Source organism: Dipodomys ordii, unplaced genomic scaffold (assembly GCF_000151885.1).
Source record: "Dipodomys ordii isolate 6190 unplaced genomic scaffold, Dord_2.0 Scaffold2, whole genome shotgun sequence".
Taxonomy (NCBI): Eukaryota; Metazoa; Chordata; class Mammalia; order Rodentia; family Heteromyidae; genus Dipodomys; species Dipodomys ordii.
Window position 1 is genome coordinate 11051803 of NW_012267218.1, and position 26623 is coordinate 11078425.

Here is a 26623-nt window from a genome sequence, read left to right on the forward strand (position 1 = left end):
CCCGGGAAGGGGGCGTGGCGCGTCCTCACGGCCAACTCGGGCGGACTCGAACTCGGCCCGGAGCGGACGCCGCGGTTGGCGGGGCACCGGCGGGTAAGCGGAGCCTCGGGGTGTGGTGGCGGCGGCCGGCGCTTCCTCAGGTGTTGGTTGGAAGGCTCGGACGGGGCGGGGCGGGGGGACGCTGCGCGGGATCGGGGTGGGGGGTGCGCGGTGCTGAGTCCTTGCGGCCGGGCGGAACCGGACTCGGGCCTCCGGAACGACTCACAGCGGGCGGCCGGGGTTGGGGGGACGGGAGGGGCAGAGTGGGGGGAGCTGGCACAGGTCCGGCACGGTGCCGGGCGGCGTCTGCGGACTCGGATCTTCCGCTTGGCTCTGGCCCGGCGCGGCGTCCAGCAGGCGAAGTGGCTGGAGACGGAAAACCAGAAAGGGAGGCTGCATTATGGGAGCCAAGGAAGGCCGGAGCCTCTCCCCGGGCATCCTCCCCCTGAGCGGCCTCCTCCCCCCGGGGCAGCCTTCCTCCCCACCCTCGACAGCCTCACCTTCCCGCAGCTCTCCCGCCTGCCCGGGCCACCACGCCCTGGTCCCCTGGCCGCCACACGGGACGTCTTCTCCCCGCCCCGCCCCCCGTGTTTGGCGTTACCAGCCCGGCTCCCTGGAGAGCGGCCGAGAGGACCCGGAGTTCCACCTGGGCCACCCCCTGGCTTGGCTGCCCCTGGCCTCTCAGTTCTCGCCCACGGTGGCCTGCAGACCAGCAGCCAGGCTCTCCGGCGATCCGCCGGGCGCCCTGCCCGGTCTCAGCCCCTGGGCGGCCCTGGGGGCCCAGTCCCTGGGCGTCCTGCGGTGCTCACGCGCTTGGCTTCCCTGCCCCGCGCGCCCAGACGCAACAGGTGGAGCCCCGCAGCTGCCGGCGGCCGAGCCCTCCCCCCCGCCCCACCCCGGGCCTCGGGGACCGTCCTTGCCACCCTCCCCCTCCCAACACGGGTCCCTGCCCGCAGCCCCCCCCCCCGTGCGCAGACCCCCGAAGAGCGGAGGAGGTGCCCATCTGGCCGGTAGGGCTCCCTGGAGGACAGGAGAGGGCGCTCCGTGCTCTTCACACATACATCCCCCCCGCACCGTCCCCAGTCCCACGTGGCCCCTCCAGTCACCAGCCAAGGGCACGTGGGAGACAACACCGACGCGCTAAGGAATGGCTATGTGAGATGAGACTCTCCCCACGAGCCCATCCACCCAAGACCCTCATTAGGAACAGATAGCCTGCTGTAGTAAAGGCAAATGCTCCCCTGTGGTGAGTTCCCCCTTCTACCCAGCCTTTTGGGGGTATGAATCCTCCCAGAGAAAATACTGCAATTACCTTCATTCATTCGGCATTTGATTATGGAAAACTGGCGACAGACCAATAAAGTATGTTTACAGTACCACCCACAAACCCCCTCCCCCTCCCCAGTCTACAGTGAACACTACGATGTTTATTATATATCTTGTTCCTCTTTCCACCATCCACCCTAGATAGAAACCAGGAATGTTAGAACTTTTTGGTTACACATCGGAACGCTCATTTTTAATGTTTTGTTATTATAAAGATGGTGTACAGAGGGGTACATAAGACAGGTAGAGTACATTTCTTTTTGCACGATGTCATCCCTTCCCTCACTCTCTCCTAGTTTTCCCCTCCCATCCCACCCACAAGCTGTATAGTTCATATTCCACATAGCATGTAGTGAGTACCACTGCTGCATTTGTTCACCCTTTGTCCCTCCATTTCTGTGCCTCCCCGAAGCCTCCCAAAGACAGATAAAGGAACAAATAAGACAAAAAGAGAACAAAACCAGTAACAAGCAGAAAACCTCTTATTTCCATTTCTTGGAGTTCATTTGGATACGTATTATTTTGTATGATCTGATGCACATAGCTATTGAGTCTTTGTCTTTCCTAACACACTGTTGGTGAACGGGCTTCTGACCTGGTAGTGAACTGCATGGTCAGAGAATGTATGTAAGTATGTATTTATTTCCGTTAGAAATTTCCTGACATTTGTTTCAAAATTAACCTCTGGGTGCTAACCTCCTGATGCTCAAAATCCTTCAAACTCTCGGCAGTATCCATCATTTTAGTTTTAAAGGTACTTTATCCTGGTGGCTATCTAGTGCTATCTCATTGTGGTTGCTCACTGATGTTTCATATATTGGTTGGCCATTTTTCATCTTTCTTTATAAATTTTATGTTGAAATATTTTATCCATTTAAAAATTGGTCTATTATTGAGTTATTGGGATTATTTACATATCTATGAGTTCCTTCTCAGATACATGCAGTGCAATTCTACATTTGGCTTGCCTGTTTAGTTTCCTAGCAGTTTTCTGTCCCTCCCTCCTTCTCTTTCTTTCTTTCTTTCCCTCTTTCGTCAGTCATGGGGCTTGAACTCAGGACCTTGGTGCTGTCCCTGAGCTCTTTTGCTCAAGGCTTGTGCGCTAATACTTTGAGCCACAGTGCCACTTTTGCTTTTCTGGTGGTTAATTGGGGATTAAAGCCTCAAGGACTTTCCTGCCCAAGCTGGCTTTGAACCATGATCCTCAAATCTCAGCCTCCTGAGTAGCTAGGATTACCAACGGCACCTGATCCTAAGTCTGCTTTCTGACATGAGTTTTTCACTATGGCAAAGGCCCTATGTCAGTCTTTCATATTTAATGTTCTTCATATATTAAGCTATTTATTGTTGTGTCTATTAGTATCCATTTTAAGTTTGTTTCTATATGGTGTGAGATCAGAGTTAAGGTTCCCATTGATTGAGGAGAAAACTATGAATGAAGTTATTTCTGGCATCTGCACAGGGTTCATTAAGCCAATCTCACAGTATTTAGATCGCTTAAAATTAGGGTAGATCAAGTTTGAGGCCAGGTCAGACAAAAAGTTAGGCCCTCATCTCAATTAATAAGCCATATATAATCCCAGACACATAGGAGACAGAGGTAGGTGGATAAGAAAACCCTGAGTACCCAGGATTACATTCCAGCTCTCATGAAAATATTGATAAAATATGATTGAATGAAAAATTAGTGGTCTCTAAATTATAGTAAACTCAATCAAACCAAGTCAGCTCACAATAGTCTAAAGAACCTATGAATAAACAGCCAGCCAAGGCAAACAGCAGCAGCAGCCGGGTCCTTGGGGTCAGAAAGAATGTGTGCTGACTTAGCCAGAACAGACCCAGCACTACAGACCAGACACAACTCTTGTTTATGATCTGGAAACATGTTTTTCCCTCTCATAAGCTGAAGACTATGGGCCTCACAGTATGACGATGATTTATGAAAATATGATCAAATTGGCCTGTAATAAATGCTTTAGGGGTGCAATCTTTCTCTTGCCTTTCTTCTCTAAACTTGTCTTTATTTGTGCATTAAAGAAGAAAGATTGAGCAGGGTAGAGGTGGCTCACGCCTATAATCCTAGCTACTGAGGAGGTTGAGATCTGAGGATTGCAGTTCAAAGCCAGCCTGGGCAGGAAAGTCTGTGAGACTCTTATCTCCAATTAACCACCAGAAAACTGGAAGTGGTGCTGTGGCTCAAGTGGTAGAGCACTCCCTTTGAGCTGAAGAGCTGAGGGACAGTGCCCAGGCCCCAAATTTAAGCCCTAAATTCAAGCCCCAATACTAAGAACAACAAAAAAAAGGGAGATTGATCCAGGTGCCTTCTGCTTAATAAATTGCCTTGGGGCTCTTTGAAAACCTTATTACAAAGGAACAAGACACAGTGAATGGAGACATTTGGCTACATGAACCACCCATGTGGGTCAAACTCATTCACTGGAGCTTCTCACAGAACTAAAGGTCAACATGCAGAAACTAATTAAGACTCTGCTTTGGGATGGAATTGATTGTACTGAGATTTGTAAAGCTTTGGATCCATCTGCTCACCCCTCATTTTATGAAGTGTCTGCTTTTACAGTGCCCCAGTCTTCCTCATCTCTAGCCTTGTTTCTCTCTGCCCTGGACTTAAGTCCTGGTAGGTTAGTCTGGGAATTTAACAAAACATTCTATCATGCAATTCTTTGCTCTCCTCTACATTTAGCTCAAAGGGAGTGTGGCAGTGAGGTTTGATCTGAATAATTCAGCAATTCAGTCTTGCAGACAAATGTGATGTTTGGTGATTTTTTACATACCGTTCCTTAGTTGTCATGCTGACCAGGATTCACCATGACAATGGAGGAACACACAAATTTCAGTCCATCAAATCTGCTTCTTGGCTGGAGTCAGGAATATCTGTTTGCTGCCCAGATGTGGAACATAGCCCTGAATCTACACTCCCTAGGTTCAAATCCCACCCCTGCCCTTGCCAGCAGGGTGATTTTTGGACAAATAAATCTGACTAGGTTTCCTCCCCGCCCCGGTCAACTTGTGAATGGGGATGGATCACAGTATCCTGATTGGCTGAACATAACCAACAGAACAGGTCTTGGCAGGTCATGTCCTGTAGTCTTCTTATACAAGCACTGGTTTCCTAAAACATGACTTACTTGTTGATGGGAATATAGTAAGAAATGGCAGTTTGTAGTTCTTATGCCATGAATAGTAGCTTGAAATAACCAGCCTATTAAAACCTGGAGAATTTCTAAAGGTTTTATCATCCTAGGATCTGACCTATGCACAACATGTAGTTAGCACATAATTGATTGAATTTTAGATTTACCCCTACACTTAGAATCAAGCTAGTTTTATTCCTGCCAACCATTGTGTTCCTGTGCTGGCTTTTGCTGCACTTTGTCATGTACGATTAATATCATTAATCCATCAATATAATTGCTGCATTTTAGGAATGTAAATAAAGAACGCCTACTTCATTTTGAGGCACTCTTAAAATGCAAAGTTCTTTCGTGAACTTAAAGAAGGGGTTACAGTTGCAATTCTTTCATAACCAGAACAAAAAGGCCTCAAGATTTGTTACATCTAGGTCATTCAAACAGTCCTACAACTGGTCAAGTTTCAATATGAGTTTCCTGAGAAAAATCAACTTTTAATTTCACATGGGAAAAAAAGACTTATCAGTCAAATCCAATTTTTTTTTTCAGTCCTGGGATTTGAACTTAGGACCTCATGCTTGGTAAAGTAGGTACTCTACCAACTTCAGCCACATTTACAGCCCTTCAAGGTTCTTATTTTAAAGATACCAAGTTTGATGCATAAACTGGTAGTCACATAACATTAATAATTTCTATAAAAGGAAAAACATCTAACTTATACCAAAGTTCCCCGGAAAAGGTAGCGGGGTCTGTGTGGTGTGGCCTGGTGCAGGAGAGGGTGCTTCTGAACAGGTGTCTCTTCATATGGGATATCCTTTTGTCCCAGTCCCCGATCCTTAGTTTTTTCATCTGTAAAATGGGGCTAATAATGGTTACTGTGTTAAGAGTAGTACTGCAGGCTGGGAAGTTGGCTCAGTGGTAGAGTGCTTGCCTCGCATGCATGAGGTCCTGGGTTCGATTCCTCAGCACCACATAAGCAGAAAAAAGCTGGAAGTGGTGCTGTGGCTCAAGTGGTAGGGCACTACCTTGAGCTGAGGGACAGCGCCAGGCCCAGAGTTCAGCCCCCATGACCAACAAAAAAAAATAAATAAAATAAAACTAGTACTGGGTAAGCCAGGAGCTGGTGGCTACTCAGGAGGCTGAGATCTGAGGATCAAGGTTCAAAGCCAGTGAGGGCAGGGAAAGCCATAGTAGAGCTGTGGCTCAAGTGGTAGAGCACCACTTGAGCAAAATAGCTTAGGGACAGGGCCCAGTCCCTGACTTGAAGCCCCAGGACTAGCACAAAAAAGGAGAGAAGGAAGGAAGGAAAAAAGGAAGGAAGCAAGCAAACAAGAGAACGTAAATGTGAGGATTAAGTATAAAACACTTTAACACTGGAACTGAACTATAGGTAGAACTCAGGAAAATATGGAGATATTCAGCCTCCCAATCCAGTGAACTTCAAGGTTGACTTATATCAACAAAACTAACATACAGATTCCTCAGGAATATGTTCAATAAGTAAGTTAGAAGTTGATCTTCCTCCCTCACCCCAGGTGTCAGGCCATTTTCCTCTCCCTGTGGGGCTCCGTAAGGAATGGGGAGACATGAAGTCTTCCTGCTTCAGCATTCCTCCGGTCTCTGCAGCTGTCAATCATTCAGCAGGTCTGGTGGCAACTCATTATCTGGTGTGAAAAAACTCGTTTAGACTTGAGGTTCCCACATCCACCTCCATAACAGGATGGCAGGGGGCACTGCCAAAGAACACAGCAGCCCCCCTTTTAATGGAAAAAAGGACAGGAATTCCTTTTGTCCACATGTAGAAATACACACGCAGATCAGTCTTTGTTGACAGTCTACAAAGAAGCAAGAGGTTGAAGCTTTTCTGTGGTTTGTTATCAGAAGGCATGGAAAAGACACTGGATAGTGTTTGTATGAGGCCCGAGAGGGAGGAGATGGGGGCTCAGGACAGAAGGGATGTCCTATTTCAGGAGACATTTGCTCCAGCCTTGGTGTCATTCCTGGGTCTCAGCCCCTGTAACAGCCTTCATGTGTTCTTCATCCAGCCTTGTTTCCAGAGCGTCTGCCCGGGCGGACCTGCATGGTTTTGCTGGGTACAGGAGTGTGGCAGGGGGGATTGATCTGTGTAAAGGAGCAGCAAAATCAGGAGGACCCCTGGTGAGTGAGCTCCAGCAGCACTGAGCACCAGTGGCAGCTCGTATGTGTGCCCAGCATGCATGCACATTGGATGTGTAAGTGGCTCGCGTTACCCTTGCTAGTGTGTACCACTACTCTGTCCAGCAGCCACAAGGCAGAGGTGCAGAGACACTGACAGCTCCGGCCACACAGCGCCTGGAAGCTGCCACTGCCACCATGCAGTCCCCTGCCCTCCTCCATGGATTCTGTTTCTTTGCTACAATCCCTGTGGTCACCTGGCTGAGCAGTGGACAGCTGCTCAGCCTGAGGGCTGCTATAGGCAGTGCAGAATGCTCTAGCTTCCTCCATGACTTCTTAGTCCTGGTACATTCACTGGGGGCCAGGAAGCCTAAGCCTTAAGTTTCTTACAAAATCAAGTCACCTTTTAGGATTTATTCCAAGTAAAATGCTTATGTACTTCTTGTATGATTCTTGTATGTGCTTCTGTTTTCTCTGGAAATTTCTGGGGCTGGAAGGAGGCATCTATCAGTGTGGGGAAGGGCTGGGAAAATGGCAGGGGTGGGGTCGGATGGGACCATTCATAAACAGGAAGCAGGAAGCAGGGCAGGGTGCTTGACAGGGATGAGAACTTTGAGAAGCTGAGGCTGAAAGCTAGCTGAGCTTCAGGAGATGGAAGCAGCTCATCCAGGGATATGAACATCCACAGAAACGTCCCAAAACCCCTAGGAGACACACTCAGGAAGCTGCAAGGTGGAAGGAACCAAGGATCACATTCTTTCTCTGAAACGTTCTGTCAATGGCTACATAGAGACCAGTGGAGGCCCAAGCACAAGGTCAAGGTCAAGCTCCAGTCCAGAACAGCCATTATGGCATCTTCACCACCCTGAGGATGGTTTCATGTCACATCCGCACACATTTCTTAACTCAATGCAGTTTAATAGCTTATTCTCCAAAGCAGAGAAAAAGAAATTAAGAAAATAACACTTATTTTCAGTGAGAATGTTGAGAATGAGCCATTAAAAGCACAACCGACATCTCTGTTCCTGAGTGACCTTTTGCAAACAGTTTTGTGGGTACAAATAGGACTTTTAGGGGAGGTGAAGATCCAGTGAGAACAATGTGCAGTGTTCTGGATGTTCTTCTATGCCCGGGGCGAGGGGCTCAGCATCGCCTGACCTCACAGCGCTGGACATCAGGAGGGTACCCACATGTTCCCGTGTGTGTCTGGTGCTTTGACGTAAGGAATATTCCAGATCCATGGCCGATCTGGGGAAAGAGCACATGGCATAATCTTTATTTGAACAGAATCATGCAGCCTTCACTGTGTGTGCTCCAATCTCTACGTAGCCAGGCAGCATGTTCTCTGAATCAAACACCTGCAGACAACTTTCATAAGAGCGCATGTTAGGAGACAGGGTTATATGAGCATGAGGAAGCAGACCAGTAGAAACCTAGGTGAGTCTTGGCACTGCCACACTGGCAAGTCCCTCTACCAGTCTGTACCTTGCCAAGGAGCTGTCATGAGGAATAAATGAGAGTGATCCATGTAGCGTGCAAGACATTGTGCCTACACCCAACAGAGGACAGCTATTCCTTGCTTCTTTTAGGAAGCTTCAGATAGCAACAAGCTATCTGATTACAGGCTCATGCCTGTAATCCTTCCTACTCTGAGACTGAGAACTGAGGATCCTTGGTTAGAAGCCAGCTGAGGCAGCAAAATCTGTGAGATTCTTATCGCCAATTAACCAGGAAAAAGCTGATTATCAGAATGAATGCCAGGAAGTGGAAACATGTTTCATGGGGGTGACTTATGGAACTGTAATCCTTTTGCACAATTACATCATCATCATCATGACATTAAAAAAAGATGGAAGTGGTTCCACTGGCAGAGCAATGAGCAAAAAAGCTCAGGGACAACACTCAGGCTCTGAGTTCAAACCTCAGGCTGGGCACCAAAACAAAGCAAGCAAGCAAGCAGGAAAGAGAAAAGCAAGAAAAAGAAAGAAAGAAAAAAAGAAGAGGGAAGGAAGGGAAAGAAAGAAAAAAAAGTGAAAGAAAGAAAAAAAGAAAGGAAGAAAGGAGGGGAAAGAAAGAAAGGGAAAGAAAAAAGGAAGAAGGAAGGATGGAAGGAAGAAAGGGAGGGAGGACGAATGAACGAATGAACAAGCAGCAGTGACAGCTTCATAGTCAAGGTCCATGTCTCTGCTCTCAGCAGCTCATATGTAATGGAGTTACACTCATGGAATGCTTTGTGCTGTTAAAGGACTTGTGTTCAAATCCCACCTCCATCCCTCTGAGCACCTCAGGAAGGCATGTAGGTTCTGGCCCGAGGTTCCTCTGTGAGACAGGAGATGGCCGGGGACTGCCATGTGGCATAAATGAGAATATGTGAATACCCTTGGCTCATTGTGGGAGCTCCCTAAATGGGAGCTTGTCTTCCCTCTGTTTAATGGATGCTTCAGAAGTTAAAACAAAAAACACTCTCAACATCACTGCTTCAAGACTCAGCCAGTAAGAGAAAAACCTACTGGGCACTGGTGGCTCACGCCTGTAATCCTAGCTACTCAGGAGGTCGAGTTCTGAGGATCAAGGTTCAAAGCCAACCTGGGCAGGAAAGTCTGTAAGACTCTTATCTCCAATTAACCAGAAAACCCAAAGTGGCGCTGTGGCTCCAGTGGTAGAGCACTAGCTTTGAGCTGAAGAGCTGAGGGACAGTGCCCAGGCCTAGAGTTCAAGACCCATGACAAAATAAAATAAAATCAATCTATCCACTAAGACAATGGAGCTCAGAGGACAAACAATGGTGTCAGTTTCTGTCCCTTGGGGAGCCTCTGCCTCTGCTTGTGTGGAAAATGAGATCAGAGCAATCTGTGCATAGCAGCAGGCCTCAGGATGTGGGGTCTGGGAGCTGCAAAGATGGCAACAACTTATCAGAACACTGTTACTAGTAGCTGGCCTTGGGAAGACTTGAGAGCAAGAAACCCAACTCCTTTCCATTAACTTAGCAAACTTGCTGAGGGCTTGGTTCATAACAGGATGCGGGGGCAGAGCGGTGGCTGGCCAGGCCAAAGAACTTGGATTTCACGGGCTGGGAAGGTGGTTCAGTGGTAAAGTGCTTGCCTTGCATGCATGAGGCCGTGGTTCGATTCCTCAGCACCACATAAGCAGAAAAAGCCGGAAGTGGCGCTGTGGCTCAAGTGGTAGAGCGCTAGCCTTGAGCTGAAGAGCTGAGGAACAGCACCTAGCCCCAGAGTTCAGGCCCCACGACCAGACCAAAAAAAAAAAAAGAACTTGGATTTCACTTCCCCCTGTGTTCGCTAGGCCACTTTTTTTCTCCTCCACTGTAAATCTCAGTGGACACCCTGATTCCTGGGGTAGGAGAGCTATTAGGTCTGTTTATCAGTAATGTAGATCTGTGATCCAGATGTTTACCAGCCTGCTTAAAACTTCAAGATCACCATGGCACTCACTCCTTTCCCACAAAATAAGGCACAAAGTCCACCCCTTCCCCTGCAGGGAAAGCTAGGAAATGGCTGTCCGGAGAAGAAGTGGCTGTAGTTCTACTGTGACCCCTGGCTTGAGGGAAAGCTAGTGTAAGCAATCCACCTAAATGGTCCCTTGAGAGAAAAGCTCACCTTGCACTGTAGTTACACATCTGAAGTATTTGTTCAGTGCTGGCTAATGCCAGGACTTAGCTAGGTGCAAAGATAGAGAGGGGAGATGAGCCAAACACAGAGGCTTCATGGTGCTTATAGCCCAGGAAGACAGACCAGGGCGACAGCACACGGCTGGTTGTGATGTGGTTTTTCCTAGGACCCATGTCCAGAAACGATGTCTCCTCTGCAGGTCTAGGCTGGGGCTGGCAGTATGTGTTTGGATGACATTCCAAAGGTGATCTTGGTGCAACTAGAGTTCAGGATCAGAGACTAGAAGGGATAAAACACTGTCTCCACCCCACCCCCCCACGCCCTAGAGTAAGATTAAGATGGCAGAAATTAGCAGGAGAGGAATGGCCACATCTGCATGGTAGTAGTGCAGAGAACAGCTTTCATGGAGAGGAGAGAGAGCAGGAAGAGGAATGAGAAGCAAGATGTGGCTGAGGAGCAAGGCCTCTTAGTCATGGCAGGGCTCAGGCTGGCAGCCTGCAGGGTTCTGATCTCTGTACCATCTTCCTGTGGTTGAATAAGAATATCTTGTACTTCTCCTAACTCTAGGACTTAGCCCTCCAATGGGAGGGAGAAAAGGATCATGGCAGAAGGAATGTGGAGGCCAGAGCCTTCCTGTGGGACCCTGATCAAGTTAACCTGAGCATTTTAGTTTCCGCATCTAGAAATCAGGGGTTGTACTACAGTATATTTTCAGATTGGGAGGACACAAGAAATTAATTCGTGTCACAAGCTCTCAGCTCCGCTACATAGAAAACACTTTATGGGTATTAGCTGAAATTTTAATTACTACCTCCTCTCAACTCACAGAGCGTGAGCTCTGTCATCAGCCTATGTACCCTGTAGGCCTTAACAGGGTTTTGTTGTTGTTGTTTGTTAAACAATCAGGTAGGTCTAAAGTACAAACTCTTGTTCTATTTAGCAACCAGAAGCTACTGTCTGTCACCTGAGCAATCACTTTTTTTTTTCCTTTGGTCTGTTGTGGAGCTTGAACCCTGGGCCTGGGCGCTGTCCCTCAGCTCTTCAGCTCAAGGCTAGCGCTCTACCACTTGAGCCACAGCACCACTTCTGGTTTTCTGGTGATTAATTGGAGATCAGAGTCTCACGGACTTTCCTGCCTGGGCTGGCTTTGAACCGCGATCCTCAGATCTCAGCCTCCTGAGAAGCTAGCATTACAGGCGTGAGCCACCAGCACTTGGCTTGAGCAATCACTTTTAATACTTTCCTTACATTTCACAAGGGCAGTCTGGGATGGGGGTGGGCCATCCTAAAGAGATAAACTCATTAGCCTGGGAGGTGCGCTCCATGCAGTGGTCTACAACTGTAGCCCTCACCACAAGGGAGGTGGAGATGGAGAGAAAAAGATGGTGAGATTCTCACTGAGAAAAAAAAAAAAAAACTGGGTGTGGTGGTGACCCCTGCCATCCAGCTTGTGGGAAATGTAAATATTAGGATTGTGGTCCAGGCTTGCCTGGCAAACAAACAAAAGCCCCCAAACAAAAATAGTCCACAAATAAAGAGACCCCTATCTGAGTTCCAAATAGGGTTGATGGCATGGCTCAAGTGGTAGAGTACCTGCCTAAACAAGTGTGAGGCCTTGAGTTCAAACCCCAGTACCAGAAAAGAAAAAGTTCCATTGTGCTTAAGCCTACTTTAAAAACAAGGAATATGTAACACTCCAACTTGAAATACAAAGGAAAGTTCTAAAACATGCTACTCTGGTTTATCAACTTAGCAAAAGTACACAATTATTTATAATTTCAATATCAGGGTCATTCAAACCCTTCTCTGTAAAGTACCACACTATTAATGTGGACCAGAATGCAGCAAGCTCAAAATGAGCACTTACTTATTTTCAGGGAATTGAATAAATTATTTCCTTAAGATTCCTGATTATAAAGTCCTAAAAGCTAAGCCAAGAGTTTATTCCAGCCTGTTATATATATGTGGAACCAAAATGGAAAGGGAAAGGACCAAAATCAATCTAAAAAAAATGTTTTAGGTTGCCTCATTTAAAAAAAAAAACCCTCATTCTGGATCTTTCCAAATCAAATCCTTAAAAGATAAAATGTAGCAATTTTAAGTAACTTCAACTTCTTCCTCATTTTCTATGGAAGGATAACTGAATCAACCTTGTCTCTCTTAGAAAGCTATAATCTGGACCACGCTATGCAGTTCTGCCCAGCTAGACTGAAGTTCACTTGGCTGTTCTGAGTGTGAGGGACCATTGTAAATCAGTCAGATAACTGGAGAATGGCCAGATGCTTAAAGCAGTTTAGGTTTGATGCACTCCTTTATAGGTATCTCTATGCGTATCAGGCCTACCTCGTGTGCCAAGAAGGTTTGAAGGAGTCTTTCTACTAACCTTAAGTTTTATCAGCCTGGTTCTACCACTTAAAATTTTTTTTAAAGTTTTAAATTAAAAAAAAAATTTTAGCTAGGCACCGGTGGCTCATGCCTGTAATCCTAGCTACTCAGGAGGCGAAATCTGAGGATCATGGTTCAAAGCCAGACCAGGCAGGAAAGTCTGAGAGACTCTTGTCTCCAATTAACCACCAAAAAACAGAAGTGGTGCTATGGCTCAAGTGGTAGAGTGCTAGCCTTGAGCTGAAGAGCTCAGGGACAGCGTTCAGGCCCTGACAAAAAAAATTAAGAAAGTTTAAAAAATGTTTTAAATCTTTTTTTGGTGGTCTGGAGTTTGAGCTTAGGGCCTCACACTGGCTAGGCAGCTGTTCTACCTCTACCATTTCAACCGTACCACAAACTTTTTGCTTGAGTGAGTTTCTAGATAGGATCTCCAGTGTTTTGGTTTTATTTGGCCTGGATTGTGATCCTCCTACTTACACTTCTGTCACAGCTGGGATGACAGGTGTGTTCTACCACACTGGCTCTTTGTTATTGTTGTTATGATGAGGTCCTGCTAATGTTTTGCCTGAGCTGGCCTTAAACCTCAATCCTCTTGAGTAGATGGGATTACAGATAGACAACAACATGCCTAGGTCAGCCACTTACAATGGGAAAACATTTGAAATAAAGTGTGTGCTGGTGGCTTATACCTGTAATACTAGCTACTTAGGAAGTCTGAACGCTGGTGAGCCTGCTTTCCAGGAGCCAGAGGGTCGGTGGCAGAGGCCCATCTAGCCTGTGACTGGTCCAGGTCCATCCTTAGCACTGGGAAGGGCTGCTGACTTGGATATGGCTTGGCACAACTTTTCAAAAGAGTAACCTAAACTTGATGTGGGCAAAGACCTGTGCCCATCTGGTTCACTGTTATATTCAAGGTCACCATGGCTGCTTACAGTAGGTGCTCAGTATCTGTCTGTGGAGAGAACCCATAAACAGCAACCAGTGCATACAGCAGGGGAGCCCAGCAGGAGAGTCTTAGTTTTTGCTTCATTTTAACTGACCATTTTCTGACCTGGGCCAAGCAGGCCTGGTGCAGATACCTCCCTACCCCATGGCTAAGTTTCTGCTCAGTATCTGTGTTACCTAGGTAACTGGCACACCTGGAAACAGTCACCTCCCCTTCCTGCTAGGTCACATCCTAGCCTACCCCTGGTCACGCCTCCCATCTGACCATAGGAGGGACCCAGGCCCCGAGGTCACTTCGGGATCCGGTGTGGCCACACCTCTTCCTGTCCCTGGCTTAGATAAGTCCTAGCACTGGGGGACTACATAGTCCCTGTGACCATGTGGTCTCCACCCGGTGGGGAGGGTTGTAGGGAGGTGGGAGATGGGGGGGTGGGGGGGGCAGGCAGTTCGGAATAAAATAAACTTACCTTCCTGCCCAAATATCATGTGGTGTTCTTTGTCGGCTATCTAATTAAACCTAATTAATTTACCTTGCACTTTCCAGGTATATCTGGCTCTAACTTTTCATAGCAGTGGATTCCTTGACTAAGCTTTTTGTGTAGTCTTCAGGTTAAGGAAATATTGAATAAGATCTTTTAAGTGCTGTCCTGGTTTGGAAATTGCTTTTATGATGAAGTGCTTTCAAGTGTTCCTCCCCACTCACTTTCCTCTAATTTGGTAATCGCCTTGCTATGGTCTACACAGCTCCCTGGAGATTGGTTCTGTTTTAAATGGTGATAACTGAGTCACAGGCGTCACCTACATTTTGAATTATGTACTGGAGAAAGATAGAAAAGAGAACTGATAAAAATTAAGATGCTCCCATTCCTCTTGTATGTATCTTTCAAAGAAAGAACACCACCACCACAATCAGTAATGGCACTCTGCTTGCTGGTCAAATTAAAGATTTATCTTTCCGTGGTCTAAGGTCCAGTGGTAGATTTTGAGTTCTTGGCGGTGCTTTATCTACTGGAGGGGAAGAAGGGACCTCGGGGTACTTTAAAGGGCCTTCAATGTCTTCCATCTTGGCAGGGAGTGTAAAGACCAGTGTCCCACACCACAGAATTGCCCAGGCCATCACAGCAGGCCTCACCTCTGCTGTGGCTACTCAGAAGAACCTGGGTTAATAGGAAAAGAAGGAACCTAAAGAACAGAGAAAGGGAGAGTAGACAAAAAGCGGAACAGAAACAGGAGGGAACAGGAAGTTTTAGACTAGACAAGCTCCCACTTGGTTGCCTGGGCTGCCTCAGCCTCCTGAGGGCTAGGATGAAAATCACTGGTCACCAATGGAAAAGAGAAGGCATTCAAACGAATTCATCGTCTATTATGTGTCAGGAATTGCATCAGACATCGTAAAAGAACAATGATCATAAAAGCAACTAAGGCTAACTCTCAGCTAGATACTCCCAAGCCTTTGGTCTTTCCAATGACCCTGTAAAGAAGGCACGCATATTTCCTTATTTTGCGAATGGGGACAGGAAGGGCTGGAGAAAGCAAGGAGCTGCCCAAGGCCCAACTTGGAACTCTGTGGAGCTGGCACGTGAACAAGGTCTAGTTTTAAAGTAGGCTTCTCCTTTCTCAAGGTTGTAGTGGCAGGAGGGTGCTCAGAAATTCTATGGAACACAATGTAGCTTTGCTAGTAGAAAGGGCTACGTATGGGCATACGCCACTGGCTGCACTGGAGGAGAGGTACCTTGTTAGCCATCAGAAAGAGCAAAGTCACCTGCAGGCAGTGGACGGCACATGGGCAGCAGAGACAGGATAAGCTTTGGTCCTACATAGCAAAACGATCTAGAAAGAAATGGAGCCACCAGAGGAGGAAGTTTGGTTCACCAAGAGAGCCTAAAAGTGTGAGTAAGGACAAGGAAGTTGCCAGGGCCCAGCCAACAGTGTCTAATGAAGAAATGGCTTTCCAGACAGGGCCAGCCCTGATAAGAAATTGATGTTAAACCTTCTCAATCAAAACATCCTAGCTGGGTGCCTATGGCTCATGCCTGTAATCCTAGCTACTCAGGAGGCTGAGATCTGAGAGTTACAGTTTGAAACTACCCTGGGGCAGGAAAGTCCATGAAACTTTTATTAACCACAAAAGGTGAAAATGGAGCTGTGGCTCAAGTGGTAGAGTGCTTTTCTTGAACAAAAGAGCTCAGGAACAGCGCTTAGTCCTCAAGGTCAAGCCCCAGTACTGGCAAAAAAATAAAAAGGAAGAAAGAAAAGAACATCCTCTGTTCAGATTTAGCATGTATGCATATTATGCTGTAGCTATTATAATATCTGTAGGTTCAGAGTCCCTCTCTCTTTTTTGTTCTCTCTCTTGTGCCAGTTCTCCTGGGTTTTGGATTATTACGTAGTTTCTTTTGCTCAAGGCGGGTGCTCTATTTCAGGTACAGCTCTACTTCCTGGACCCATGTCAAAGCCACAAAGCCTGGCTCTGAGGACACCTGCCATGATATTCCACTGGACTATTTTATCTAGAAACATACTTGGTCACTGCCCCTAGCAAAGTCACAGTCCAACGTCCCTTGGAGGGGCTGTCTGTGAGTCAAAAAACTATTTCAAGATGAGAGGACGCATCATGCTGTTGTTTTCATGTGCATGTCTGTTCAGGGAGCAGAGGTCAGGCGATGTGATGTGACGTCATCGGGGGCTGAGTGGGAGCAGCTGTGGCAGGCCAGCGGGTTGCTGTGACGGTGTGGTCAAGAGGCATGGGGAAGCACTAAATAATGCCACTTCCCTGGCTTTTTCCAGTTTTTAATTTTGGGAATGGTTCATAGAATGTTATAATGGATTAAAAAAAGGCAATAAACATCTAAATGTTTCTTAGTTTTAATTTCTAATGTATTTGGGTGCCAGGAGCTCAAGCTTGTAATTCTAGTTACTCGGAAGGCTAAGATCTGAGGGTAGTGATTTGGAGCCTGCCCAGGCAGACCAAGCCAAGAGACTCTGCCAATTAACCAGCAAAAAACTGGAAGTGGAGCTGTGGCTTAAGTGGTAGAGCATGGAGCCTTGAGCAGACAAGCGTTCAAGGTTCAGCATTCAAGCTCCAGTACTAGCACAAAGTAAAAAGAACCCTCTATCAGAGTAAACATCAAGAATTCTTCCAAATATAAGCTCCTTGGGATTCTCAATAAGTCTAAAATTGCCAAGGGGTTTCTGTGATCCCAGATACAGTGGCAAAGAGGCCACTAGAAACCTGAGCCTCCAGTGGTCTCCCACTATTTGTTGCACTGGGGCACAACCGCCCTTGTCCCCTCTCCCCATCTCACCTTTACTCCCATACAGTTCCGGGGGCAGGTCATATGGTACAGGAAAGGGAGGCGTTGGCTCCCGGCTTCCAGAGAAGAATTTCTCCTTTACTTTGAAGCTGTCCAGGCCCTGAAGACACACAGAGAGGGGCCTATGATTGAACACCATTTCCTGACACCAAACAAACAATCCCCAGAAGATCCCAAGAAGCAATCGTGTTTTTATGACCCCTACAAAGTCGAATGACTTCAGAGCTATTTTCAATGTTCCACAGGCAAAACCCTCAAAATCACTTTCTTTCCTAAAAATGTGAGAGGTTTATATAAAAGTTTGCAAGAGTTTAACAAAGGCAACAGAGAAACAATGTTGGATATGATAAGCCATTTCTACTGAAAGCTGTGTACAGTTGGCAGCGAGTCTGTAGGACTCACCGAATAAAAATACCTCCAAATACTTTGGATATTGCTATAGTAACCGACTGCTTGCTCTGGAGTAAGAAGTAAAAGTTGCTTTCATGTATAATAAAAGTGTTCCAATATAATGTGGTAGGACTCTAAAAATGAAAATTCTTTCAGACCGACCAAAATGGAAGGTTTATTCCAAGAACTCCAGAACAAGGTTTTAATCTTAGGTATGAGTCTGGGGAGGTGGGGGAGGGAGGGAGGTCTCCATCTCGGCCAATGTGTGCACACTTCCCTCCGTCTCTTATCAGGCATGTGCAGTGCAGGCGCTAACCCTGTCAGAGCTGTCCCCTCTCCCAAGCCCCAACTTGGGCATCTTTCTGGGCCCTTCTGGGTCATCCTGGCGCTCTGCTTGTTGGTCTGTCCCATTGTCTCCCATCATGTCTGTATACCCACTCAAACACAGATTGGCCCAGAGGACCATAATACCTTCACACCCTACAATGCTGGGAGCCACAAAAAGAACAGGAGTTCTTAAGTCCCTAGGATGATGTAACTCGGAGAGGGCAGGTTGATCATAGGCACCATGCAGGAGCACACACAGGAACTTACTGTCCCTGACTTCAGACAATCTGACTTCTAGCCATTGCTCTGCCATACTAGAAATTACTAAGCTTGGTAAACAGCTGATAGTAGCATCCATGCCTTTATTCATTCATGCTTTCATTCTTATCATTTCTGAAGCTGAATAAAAGAAAAGAGCCCCCGGCACCCATGGTGATCACACCTATTTCTTGCAACCCTGTAATTTCTGCCTCACTAACCCCTCGCAGTGGCCAATTTGCTAAACCTAACAAACTCTGACCTTGAGTCAACACCCAGTGAGGAGCTGCAGAAGGCTTTGGAAGACTCACCTCTCTAGCAAGGCAGACTGTAGTTGAGACAGGGAACCAAGTGTGACAGAATGTAAGTCTAAGTCTTAGAATTATACAAGATTAGTTACAAAGTGAGGTGATGCTGGATGGTAGTGATGCTGATGCAAATTAAAAGACATAGATTTGAAAGTGACTGACTGAAAGAAATAAACAGAGGCATGTGAGGGTCAGGCAGAGAACAGGAGTTGGAGACTGAGAATTCTGGGGCCTTTGATAGGAAACAGGACCTCTTCCCTACACCTCCCACACTCCGTGGGGGCTGCCTGGCCTTCTCTTCCTCCTGAGCAGTCTGCATTCTTCACATCCTACCCCAACGCATGCTGGATTGACACAAGGCAACTCTTATCTCTTGCTTTTGTACATCATTTACTTGCTAGTGAGCCAAGTTACTTAAACTCTCTGGGCTTTCTTTTCCTCATCTATTAAATGAAGATAACCACAGAGTCTAATGCACAGGGCTCATGGGAAGATGCATTTGTTTATTCAGAAAAATGACTGCTATATGTAAGGATTCCAGGAAGCAAACTAGCATAACTGTGAGCATATTCAAGGGGTGATCTGTGATGTAGCTCCTGCTTTATAGAAGAAACAAACATGGAGGTTTGATAGAGGCCCAGGGCCACACAGCATAGAAAGCAGCAAAGCCAGTGATAGAACTGTGTCTTCCCAGGTCTTGTTTCTATGCTCTTTCCACTAAACAAACAAATAGTCTCACATTCACCACCAGGAACCAGGGCCATGAAAGAAACTGTAAATGTCAGAGGCAACATGAAGATGGGACAAGCTGGGGTGAGTCAGAACTCTGCAATCCCTGGTACAGAAGTGGCTAGAGGCTGGGAAGGGGTATTGATACCCACGATGACTATTTCTATGGAGCAGTCACCTACTCTTCTTTAGCTCCTAGCTTCATTGCTATTGTCAACTGCATCTCAGTCACAGAAGATTCTTGATAGTCCAGACCTGACACCCTGACGTGTGACACGAGAAGGCTTGAACCACTGATATCTGAAAGGATCCAATGCGCTTTTTTATCCCCTGAATATAATTTCTGATCTAAATTCTAGGGTATTAAAAAAAGTACCACTTTTCCCTTCAATCTGAATGTCAAATCATTTGAGGCTGTCTCCTAATTATCATTATTTATATATCACAGTGGTATGGTTTGGCATTTCACTAAACAGAGGAAGGCACCCTCCTAGCACTGCTACTTAAAAGACACTGGAGACAATACATTTATAAAACACCAGGTGAGAGGGTGGACACGTATCACCCAGGAGAAATTGCTGGCTTTCCCCTGCTCAGCTTGGGAGCCAAAGCATTCATTATCTCTCAGCTCCATCACTAAAAGCGCACGAGGCATGCTCTGATCCGTCACGGATGTAGACGACTTGCTAGAGACACATGTCTGAGAAGCCATCTCACTGGTACAGCCCCAAGTGAGGAAGTAGGGTTCCTGAGCTAAAATAGTGACAACAGCCAAGCTCCCCAGAAGGAACACACTTGACTGAAGGAGCCACGGAAAGGAAATTACAGACAGGCATGACTGTCAGGAAGGACAAAACCTCCATTGTAGGTTTTCAACTAGGATTTAGGAAAAGTTCATGGAGGAGGGCATGCCACGCAGGCTCACACTGGGCAGTGCATATGAGCACCATCCAGGAGGAAGGCACAGTGAACAGCAGCAGGGAAGTGACATCCAGACTATAATCTGAGCCAGGTGCTGGTGGCTCAAGCCTGTAATCCTCGCTTCTCAGGAGGCTAAGATCTGAGGATCAAGGTTTGAAGCCAGCCTAGGCAGACAAACCTGAGCGTCATCTTCAATGAACCACCCCAAAGCCAGAAGTGGAGCTGTGACTCAAGTGGTAGAGTGCTAGCTCTGAACACAAAAGCTCAGGGACAGCACCCAGCTGAATTCAAGCCCCAGGACAGGTACACAGGAACACACACACACACACACACACACACACACACACACAGGAACACACACACGCACACCCCGATGCGACAGAAAGCATGGAGGATCAGCCTCTGCCTATACATTTAACCTGGTTGGACCTCATGGTTTAGGTGCTGCCCCCATCAGCTGCAGCCTCTGCGGAACACTGATCCATTCTGAACACAGATCCCTCTTGAACAGTTTCCTCTGTCATTCTGGCTCCGACGGACCTGAGGGCTTTGCATCTTCCAGTTGTCCTGCAGGGTTCCTTCCTTTGAATCTTGGGTTGTTTCCAATGTGTGCTCTCATGTTCTGTCTCTTTCCAAGTTCCTCAGTCTCTAGCTAAGGCCAAGAACAGTAGCCTAAGACCACACGATTTCCAAGGGGCTGGTGGACCATGGCCTACACTCATCAAAATGTCCAGCAGTATGGGAGACAGGCAGGGTGGAAGGGAAAGCAGAAGGCATGCTGTTCCAGCTCTTAGTGACCCTAATGTCACCAAAGGAATGTGAATGTTAGCTTGTGGGCTAAGGAAACCACTGGAGAGAGAGGGGCAGTGGACTACAGTGCAGGACACGTGGCTAGAAACAAGGCCCTTGTGATGAGGAAAAGGGGAAGGATGGGCCAGCGAGTCCAGAGAGAGAGACCATGAAATTCTACACAGGGAAGCAGGGGTAGGATGTGGCAACCAGATGTGGAGCAGTGGGAGGATGGTCCTTAGCCGCTTGGTGGGATAATGTAACAGGCTATTAAGAAATGTAGTGACAAACACTGCTGCCCAGATGTGGCCTCCTTGGAAATGATGGGAGGCCAACCAATGGGCCTGGGGGAAGGCAGGCAGGAGGGTGGAGGTGGTGTGTGGAGAGGACCTTTCTCTGGAGGTTCTCCGCTGTGGCTGTTGCACATGGTTATTAGTTCTTCCAGCCAGAGTCACTGGCCTAAGAAGCCAGCATATACCATCTTTCATAATAAGAAAGAGACCAAACAGGGAAGAGAAAAAGTACAGACTTGAAGATTGAAGTCTTGTAGAGCTTTGACATTTGGAGATCTGATTGAAACATTTTTGATTCTGACCACAGACAAGAGGGAGCCCACCACTACAGGAGAGGCCCAGGAAGCTCTCTCCTCCCCAAGCCAAGGGCTCCCTCATCTCCAAGTACTGGCTATCAGTCCAGGAATCCCTAATGGCTGTGTGCAAGGTTTGCAGAGGTAGAAGACTAGACACACCTGTAATCTTAGCTACTCAGGAGGCTGAGACCTGAGGATTGTAGTTTGAAGCCAGCCCAGGCAGAAAAAGTCTACGAGACTCTTTTATCTCCAATGAACCAGCAACAGACGGAAAGTGGAGATGTGGCTTAAGTCGAAAAGCATCAGCCTTGAGTGAAAAAGCTAAGGGACAATGCCCAGATCCTGAGTTCAAGCCCCAGTATCAGCATATACAAACACACACACACACAAAAGAGTTGTCAAGGCTGATACACTTCAAAAAGGATAGCCAGATGAATGACAATAGTAATTCATGAGTAATCAGACTGTTTGGCTAGTATGGCTTTAAATGATTAATGATTTTGATGATACTGGCAAGGTTCTACATGCTCAAGTACCTGACAGTAAGTCATACTCATTAGTTATAATTTAAAAGGTTGAAATTCTCTGCAAATTGTCCTTAGAAACCTGGCTTTTGACTATCCAAGTAGAGCACAGTTCAGCCCCAGTGCTGCTGCCCAATCTTTAGATCAGGATTTCAATCTCTTCTGGCCTGTGCCCACTTCCTCCCTGTTCCAGACAGAGGGAACTGTTTCTTCCTTCTTGCACAAACTGGCCTGGCTATGGCTATGTCTGTCTGGAGGCCTCTTCACCCAACGGTGGACTTGAGCATGTGCTCATCTCTCCAGAGCCAGGTCAAAGATCATCTCTGTGCAGAGCCTTCTCAATTTCCCCAGAAGATGCATGCTTCCGTTCTCATCACACACTGAGGAACATGTGCCTGTTCCCTCCATTTGGCCCCGTCTTTCAGGAGAATGAGGATCCTGGCTTACTCTTCATCACTATTTTCAGGGTGGCTGTTGAGCTCCTCTAACCCTCCCTTCTCTGGAGACAGGAGCGCTTAGGCAGAGATGAACTGGAGGGCCCAGAGGCATGGAAGGCAGACCTCAGCCCGAGAAGTCACTGAAATGAAGTGCAGAGCAGCTGGTCTCTTAGGGATGTCATCAGACATCCTAGGGAGACATCAGAGAGAGAGGTCTGTCTACTACTCAGGTTCCAGGAGCTGGCCTGGCCCTGCCCTCCCTAGATCAGCTCCCAATAATCCCTTTGTTGGTTCCTTGGTTCTTCCTTGAGTTCAGGACCTGGGCACTGTCTCTGACCTTTTTGTTCAAGGTTAGAACTCTACCACTTGAGCCACAGTTCCACTTCTGGCTTTTTGGTGTTAAAATGGAGGTAAGCATCACATGGACTTTCCTTCAGGACTGGCTTCAAACTTCAATTTTGAGATCTCAGCCTCCTGAGTAGTTAGGATTATAGGTGTAAGCCATGCACATCTAGCCTCACCAATTCTGTTGATTTCATGAATTTCTCCAACATCTTTTCTAAATTCTCTCCTTTTGTGTGCTTGTTTTGTAAAACACATTTAAAGGCTTCTCTTAGCCTCTAGCCTCTGCTTATTCAGGCTCACATCTCCTTCATGTCTTAGCCCTCAACTCACATTCTGAATGCTTGTCTTAATGATCATATCTGACTTTTATGATCATTAGCTCCTAGGTGGGACTTTCAGCACTGTGCATAGTCATTTGTGATTCGCTGGAGGACACAGACAACCCAGGCAATGGGAAAATGGCTGGGGTCTAGGCAGTGGTCTCATGGGTGCTGACCAGTGGTATAGAGGAGGCCACTGTAAAACCAAAGGCTAGGTTCTGTAGGTCAAGAAAGGCCCAGACTGTTGGAGAATGGTCCCTTCATAGTATATTTCTTCTAAACCACAAATTTATATATTTTATTTGATACATACAGGCATGGGTGAGAACAGTCCATTCACTGAAACGACACAAGGAATTTCTCTTATAGTTAGCTGATTGGAATATAACAATGTTCTCCTAACTGTTTATCTTTCTCTTTCCCTATTGCATCCATTTCTTCTCGTTCTTTTTAATCTCTCACTCTTTAGCTTTCTAGACACAGAATAGAAAATCAATGAATGTCCTTCCTGGGCCAGGCCTGTAATGCTTTAGATACATCTATTAATTGAAGACTTAAAAAGATATACTCATCATCTCAAGTGGGACTGTTAGTCAATATTAACTTCCCGGCCTAGCTCTTGGGCCTCTTGGCACAGCACAGAAGGTAGTCCATGCTCTCTATATTATCATTTGATGGGCTTTATAAACTGTACAACCTCTATTTTACTGTGGTCTTTCCTTTTCCCAAAAGGACCCTGTGCCCAGCATGAGATCACTTTTCTTCTCTATTGCCTTTCCTAATATAAAGGGGGAAATTATCTGCAATTAAAAATTAGTTCCCATAGGTAAGAAGGGCCTAGAGGGCATAGAAGGGCAATAATATTTCTTTCCTTATACCATGAGCATAACTGGAAATGAGGTAGGAGCAGTTATGAGTGAAGAGAATTTTGCACATACTGACAACAAATGCCAAACGAGTGCATGGGATGCATTCCGTTATGTGTGTTGTGACTCATAGATATAATTCAGTCTAGGTTAAAGCTCCAGCTGCTGTAACTACAGCCAGTTACTGAACACTGCTATTCTTACACTGGAATTTACTGTCTCCCAGGAGCTGTGATAAAGGTGAAAGATTCTGAAGGGCCAGTGAGATACTCGGGTCTCAGAGCTGGCCCCAGAGAGGACAGCCAGGGATACAAAAGGAAAAGTGGGGCGAGTGTTAACCATTCACTGTGTGGGCAGTTCAGACTGCATTCCACAGACAAGCTTGCACCCAGCGTGTTGAAAAGGTACAGGGGAGCGCAGGGAAGGGATCTCTAATTCTAATGTTTAATGAGACACATAGCTCGGACAACCTGATTCCTGTGTGCAAGCAAGACACCTTGATGTCTGGTTGTAGAACTGTGAACCTCTAAGCTGGCTGACAGACTGGCTGTACTTCCAACACGCTGCCTTCCTGGGCATGTGCGACCTTGTCCGATGCTTCTCTACTTTCCAGCTTCACTCCTGACAATTCTTTTCCCAGTGCAATGCTCTTCCCTCTCTTCTCCCTGTACCCTAATCCAATATCTTTTAGCAATCCCCTGCCAAGCCCTCCCGCCTCCCAACTGCCTTTGGCCACTAACTAAACATCTTGTGCTTGGCTGGACCATTTTTTGGGACTCTTACATCATGTTGTCACAAGTGTCGCTTCTCAACCTCTAAGTAGGCATCTTGCCACACCCAGACAAGATTATAAGAAGTTCATCAACACAGACTCGGTGGTAAAGAGAGATAGGGGAGAAAGATGAAAGGGGGACATTGATCTGGATTCACTGTGCTCACAAACGGACATGTTGAAGTGAAACTCCACTGCAGAACCACTTACAGATAATTACACATAAATAAATCCGAAAGAAACAAAGCCCAGTTCTGCGTTAGACATCAAACCTGCTACTTGCTGATCTCACTGAGACTAAGGGAAGAGAACCCAAGAGTCCAATTCATTTCACACGTGGCACCCGGAAATGAGTGTGAACTCACAAAGGCTGCAGGGAGGAAAAGGACACCGAGCTCGTAGGAGCGAATCATCAGCTGGGCGCCGTTCTTCTCCAGAGCTCCCCAGGCGGCCTTGGACAGATTGGCACTGTGGAGACAAAGACACAGAGAGGCTGAGGAAGTTGGCATCTTAGTTTGGGTCAGGCTCACACAGCTGTGAGAGCACTGGTCAAAAAAGTATTTAGCAGCAATCACGTTTATTCAGTTTTTAGCAGAATGGAGGCAAGTCTGGAGAAGGGACTTTAAATCCTGCTGTGCTACAGTCCTTGGGATTTATCTAATAGCTAAAAATTTGGGATAGCTTTACCTCCTCATGTCTTCCCCCAAGCCCCACTGAGGGCAACTATTAAAATAATTATCTTTCCTTAGACATCTTTATGCCTGAAACCCCTTTCTTTTATATAACCTTTATGTACCCAGAATTTCTGGTTTTATTTTGTATCACAGTAAAATTGAAGATAAAATTGTATTATATTACATATTTTAGTGTCCTATATTCCTCTGTGTGTGTGTGTGTGTGTGTGTGTGGTCAGGGCCTGGCTATGAGTTCGATTCCCAGTACCATACACAAAACAAAAACAAAGCTAACAACAAAACAACAAAAACCCTATCTTGAATACTCAGGGACTGAGAGCCACTTGTAGGTTGTCTGGGGGATGAATCAATATTCCTTGCAATATTTTTTTTTTACATTCTGAGTAATACTTTGAGTCACTGACGCCTGAGGCTGCCAGGAAGATGGGGAATGTACTTCCAGACTCTGGCTGCCTGCTCAGAGTGTGGGCGGTCTATCTGTACATGCAGCGAAAGCACCAATGTGTTTTGGGAGGCCCAGTGACACCATGATCTCTGGGAACTCCGCAGGAGTCCCAGCCTCTGTTCTCCATGGAGGACCTATTGTCTACTCATTTTCTTGTCCTTGTTCTTCGTCTTTCTTCTGCCTCCTCTTGGGTTGAACTGCTTTCTCCTTGCAGTGCCACGGTGTATTCTGTTGCTGAAGAGAAGTGAGGTTTTGCATTGACCTTGCATTTTCAGAGCTATGGAAGTCTAGATGCCCCAAGTTCTACTGATCATCAGAAACTCAGCCCACACTATGAATGACAAAAATAGTGGCTTGTACGTATGAGGGGGTTGTGAGGGGACAGGTGTGAAAGGCAGAGCTAGGAGATGACCTATAAAATGTATGTGTGCACACGACAGGAATTTGACATTATGTAAGTGTGGGAGCCAGTTAAACAGTCTAGGACTATTATCTTTGTCCTGACATTGAAGCTAGAGCTCCATAGGGCAGCCAGAGCCCGAGGAAGACAGAGAGAGAGCAAGAACTACAGCATGTACTGGAGTCCATGAAGACAGAAACCCATGTCAGTTTGTCACCTCTGCCATGGAGGCTGAGAGGCCAGTCACCACAGGCAGGGCTGCATGTATACCCACGTGAAGCCCCCACGAGCTTGAGAGGCCGTAGAGGACCCTGGGAAGGGAGGGAGGCCCAGCTGCTGCTCATGCCGATAGGGTGAGCCAGCACTCAGGGCCTCATGATGGCATGTGCCCGCTTGTGTGTGTTGTCAGTGACAGCTGGTTCACATTTGCTCTCCAAATGTTCCTAAGAATTTGTCTTGGGGCCTATCATAGTCTGTAACATACAAGGAAGAGAATCCTGGAAACGTGGCTCAGCCTAGCCACTGAAGGGTGGTTATCTCAATGTTCGTGACAACACTCTAGGCAAA

At 46.7% G+C, this 26623-nt stretch overlaps 1 protein-coding gene across 1 annotated transcript in view; it reads right to left on the reverse strand.

The window, feature by feature from the left end:
- Positions 1 to 7563: 7563 nt before the first annotated feature.
- Tdp1 (tyrosyl-DNA phosphodiesterase 1) overlaps positions 7564 to 26623 on the reverse strand; it is a 70693-nt gene continuing 51633 nt past the window's right edge. Inside the window, exons 13-15 of the mRNA XM_013013353.1 lie at positions 24882 to 24984; positions 16933 to 17041; positions 7564 to 7916 (exon numbers count right to left, since the gene is read on the reverse strand). Of these exons, the coding sequence (XP_012868807.1) occupies positions 7843 to 7916; positions 16933 to 17041; positions 24882 to 24984 (286 nt within the window). The 3' untranslated portion in view covers positions 7564 to 7842. The remainder of the gene's footprint in view (positions 7917 to 16932; positions 17042 to 24881; positions 24985 to 26623) is intronic.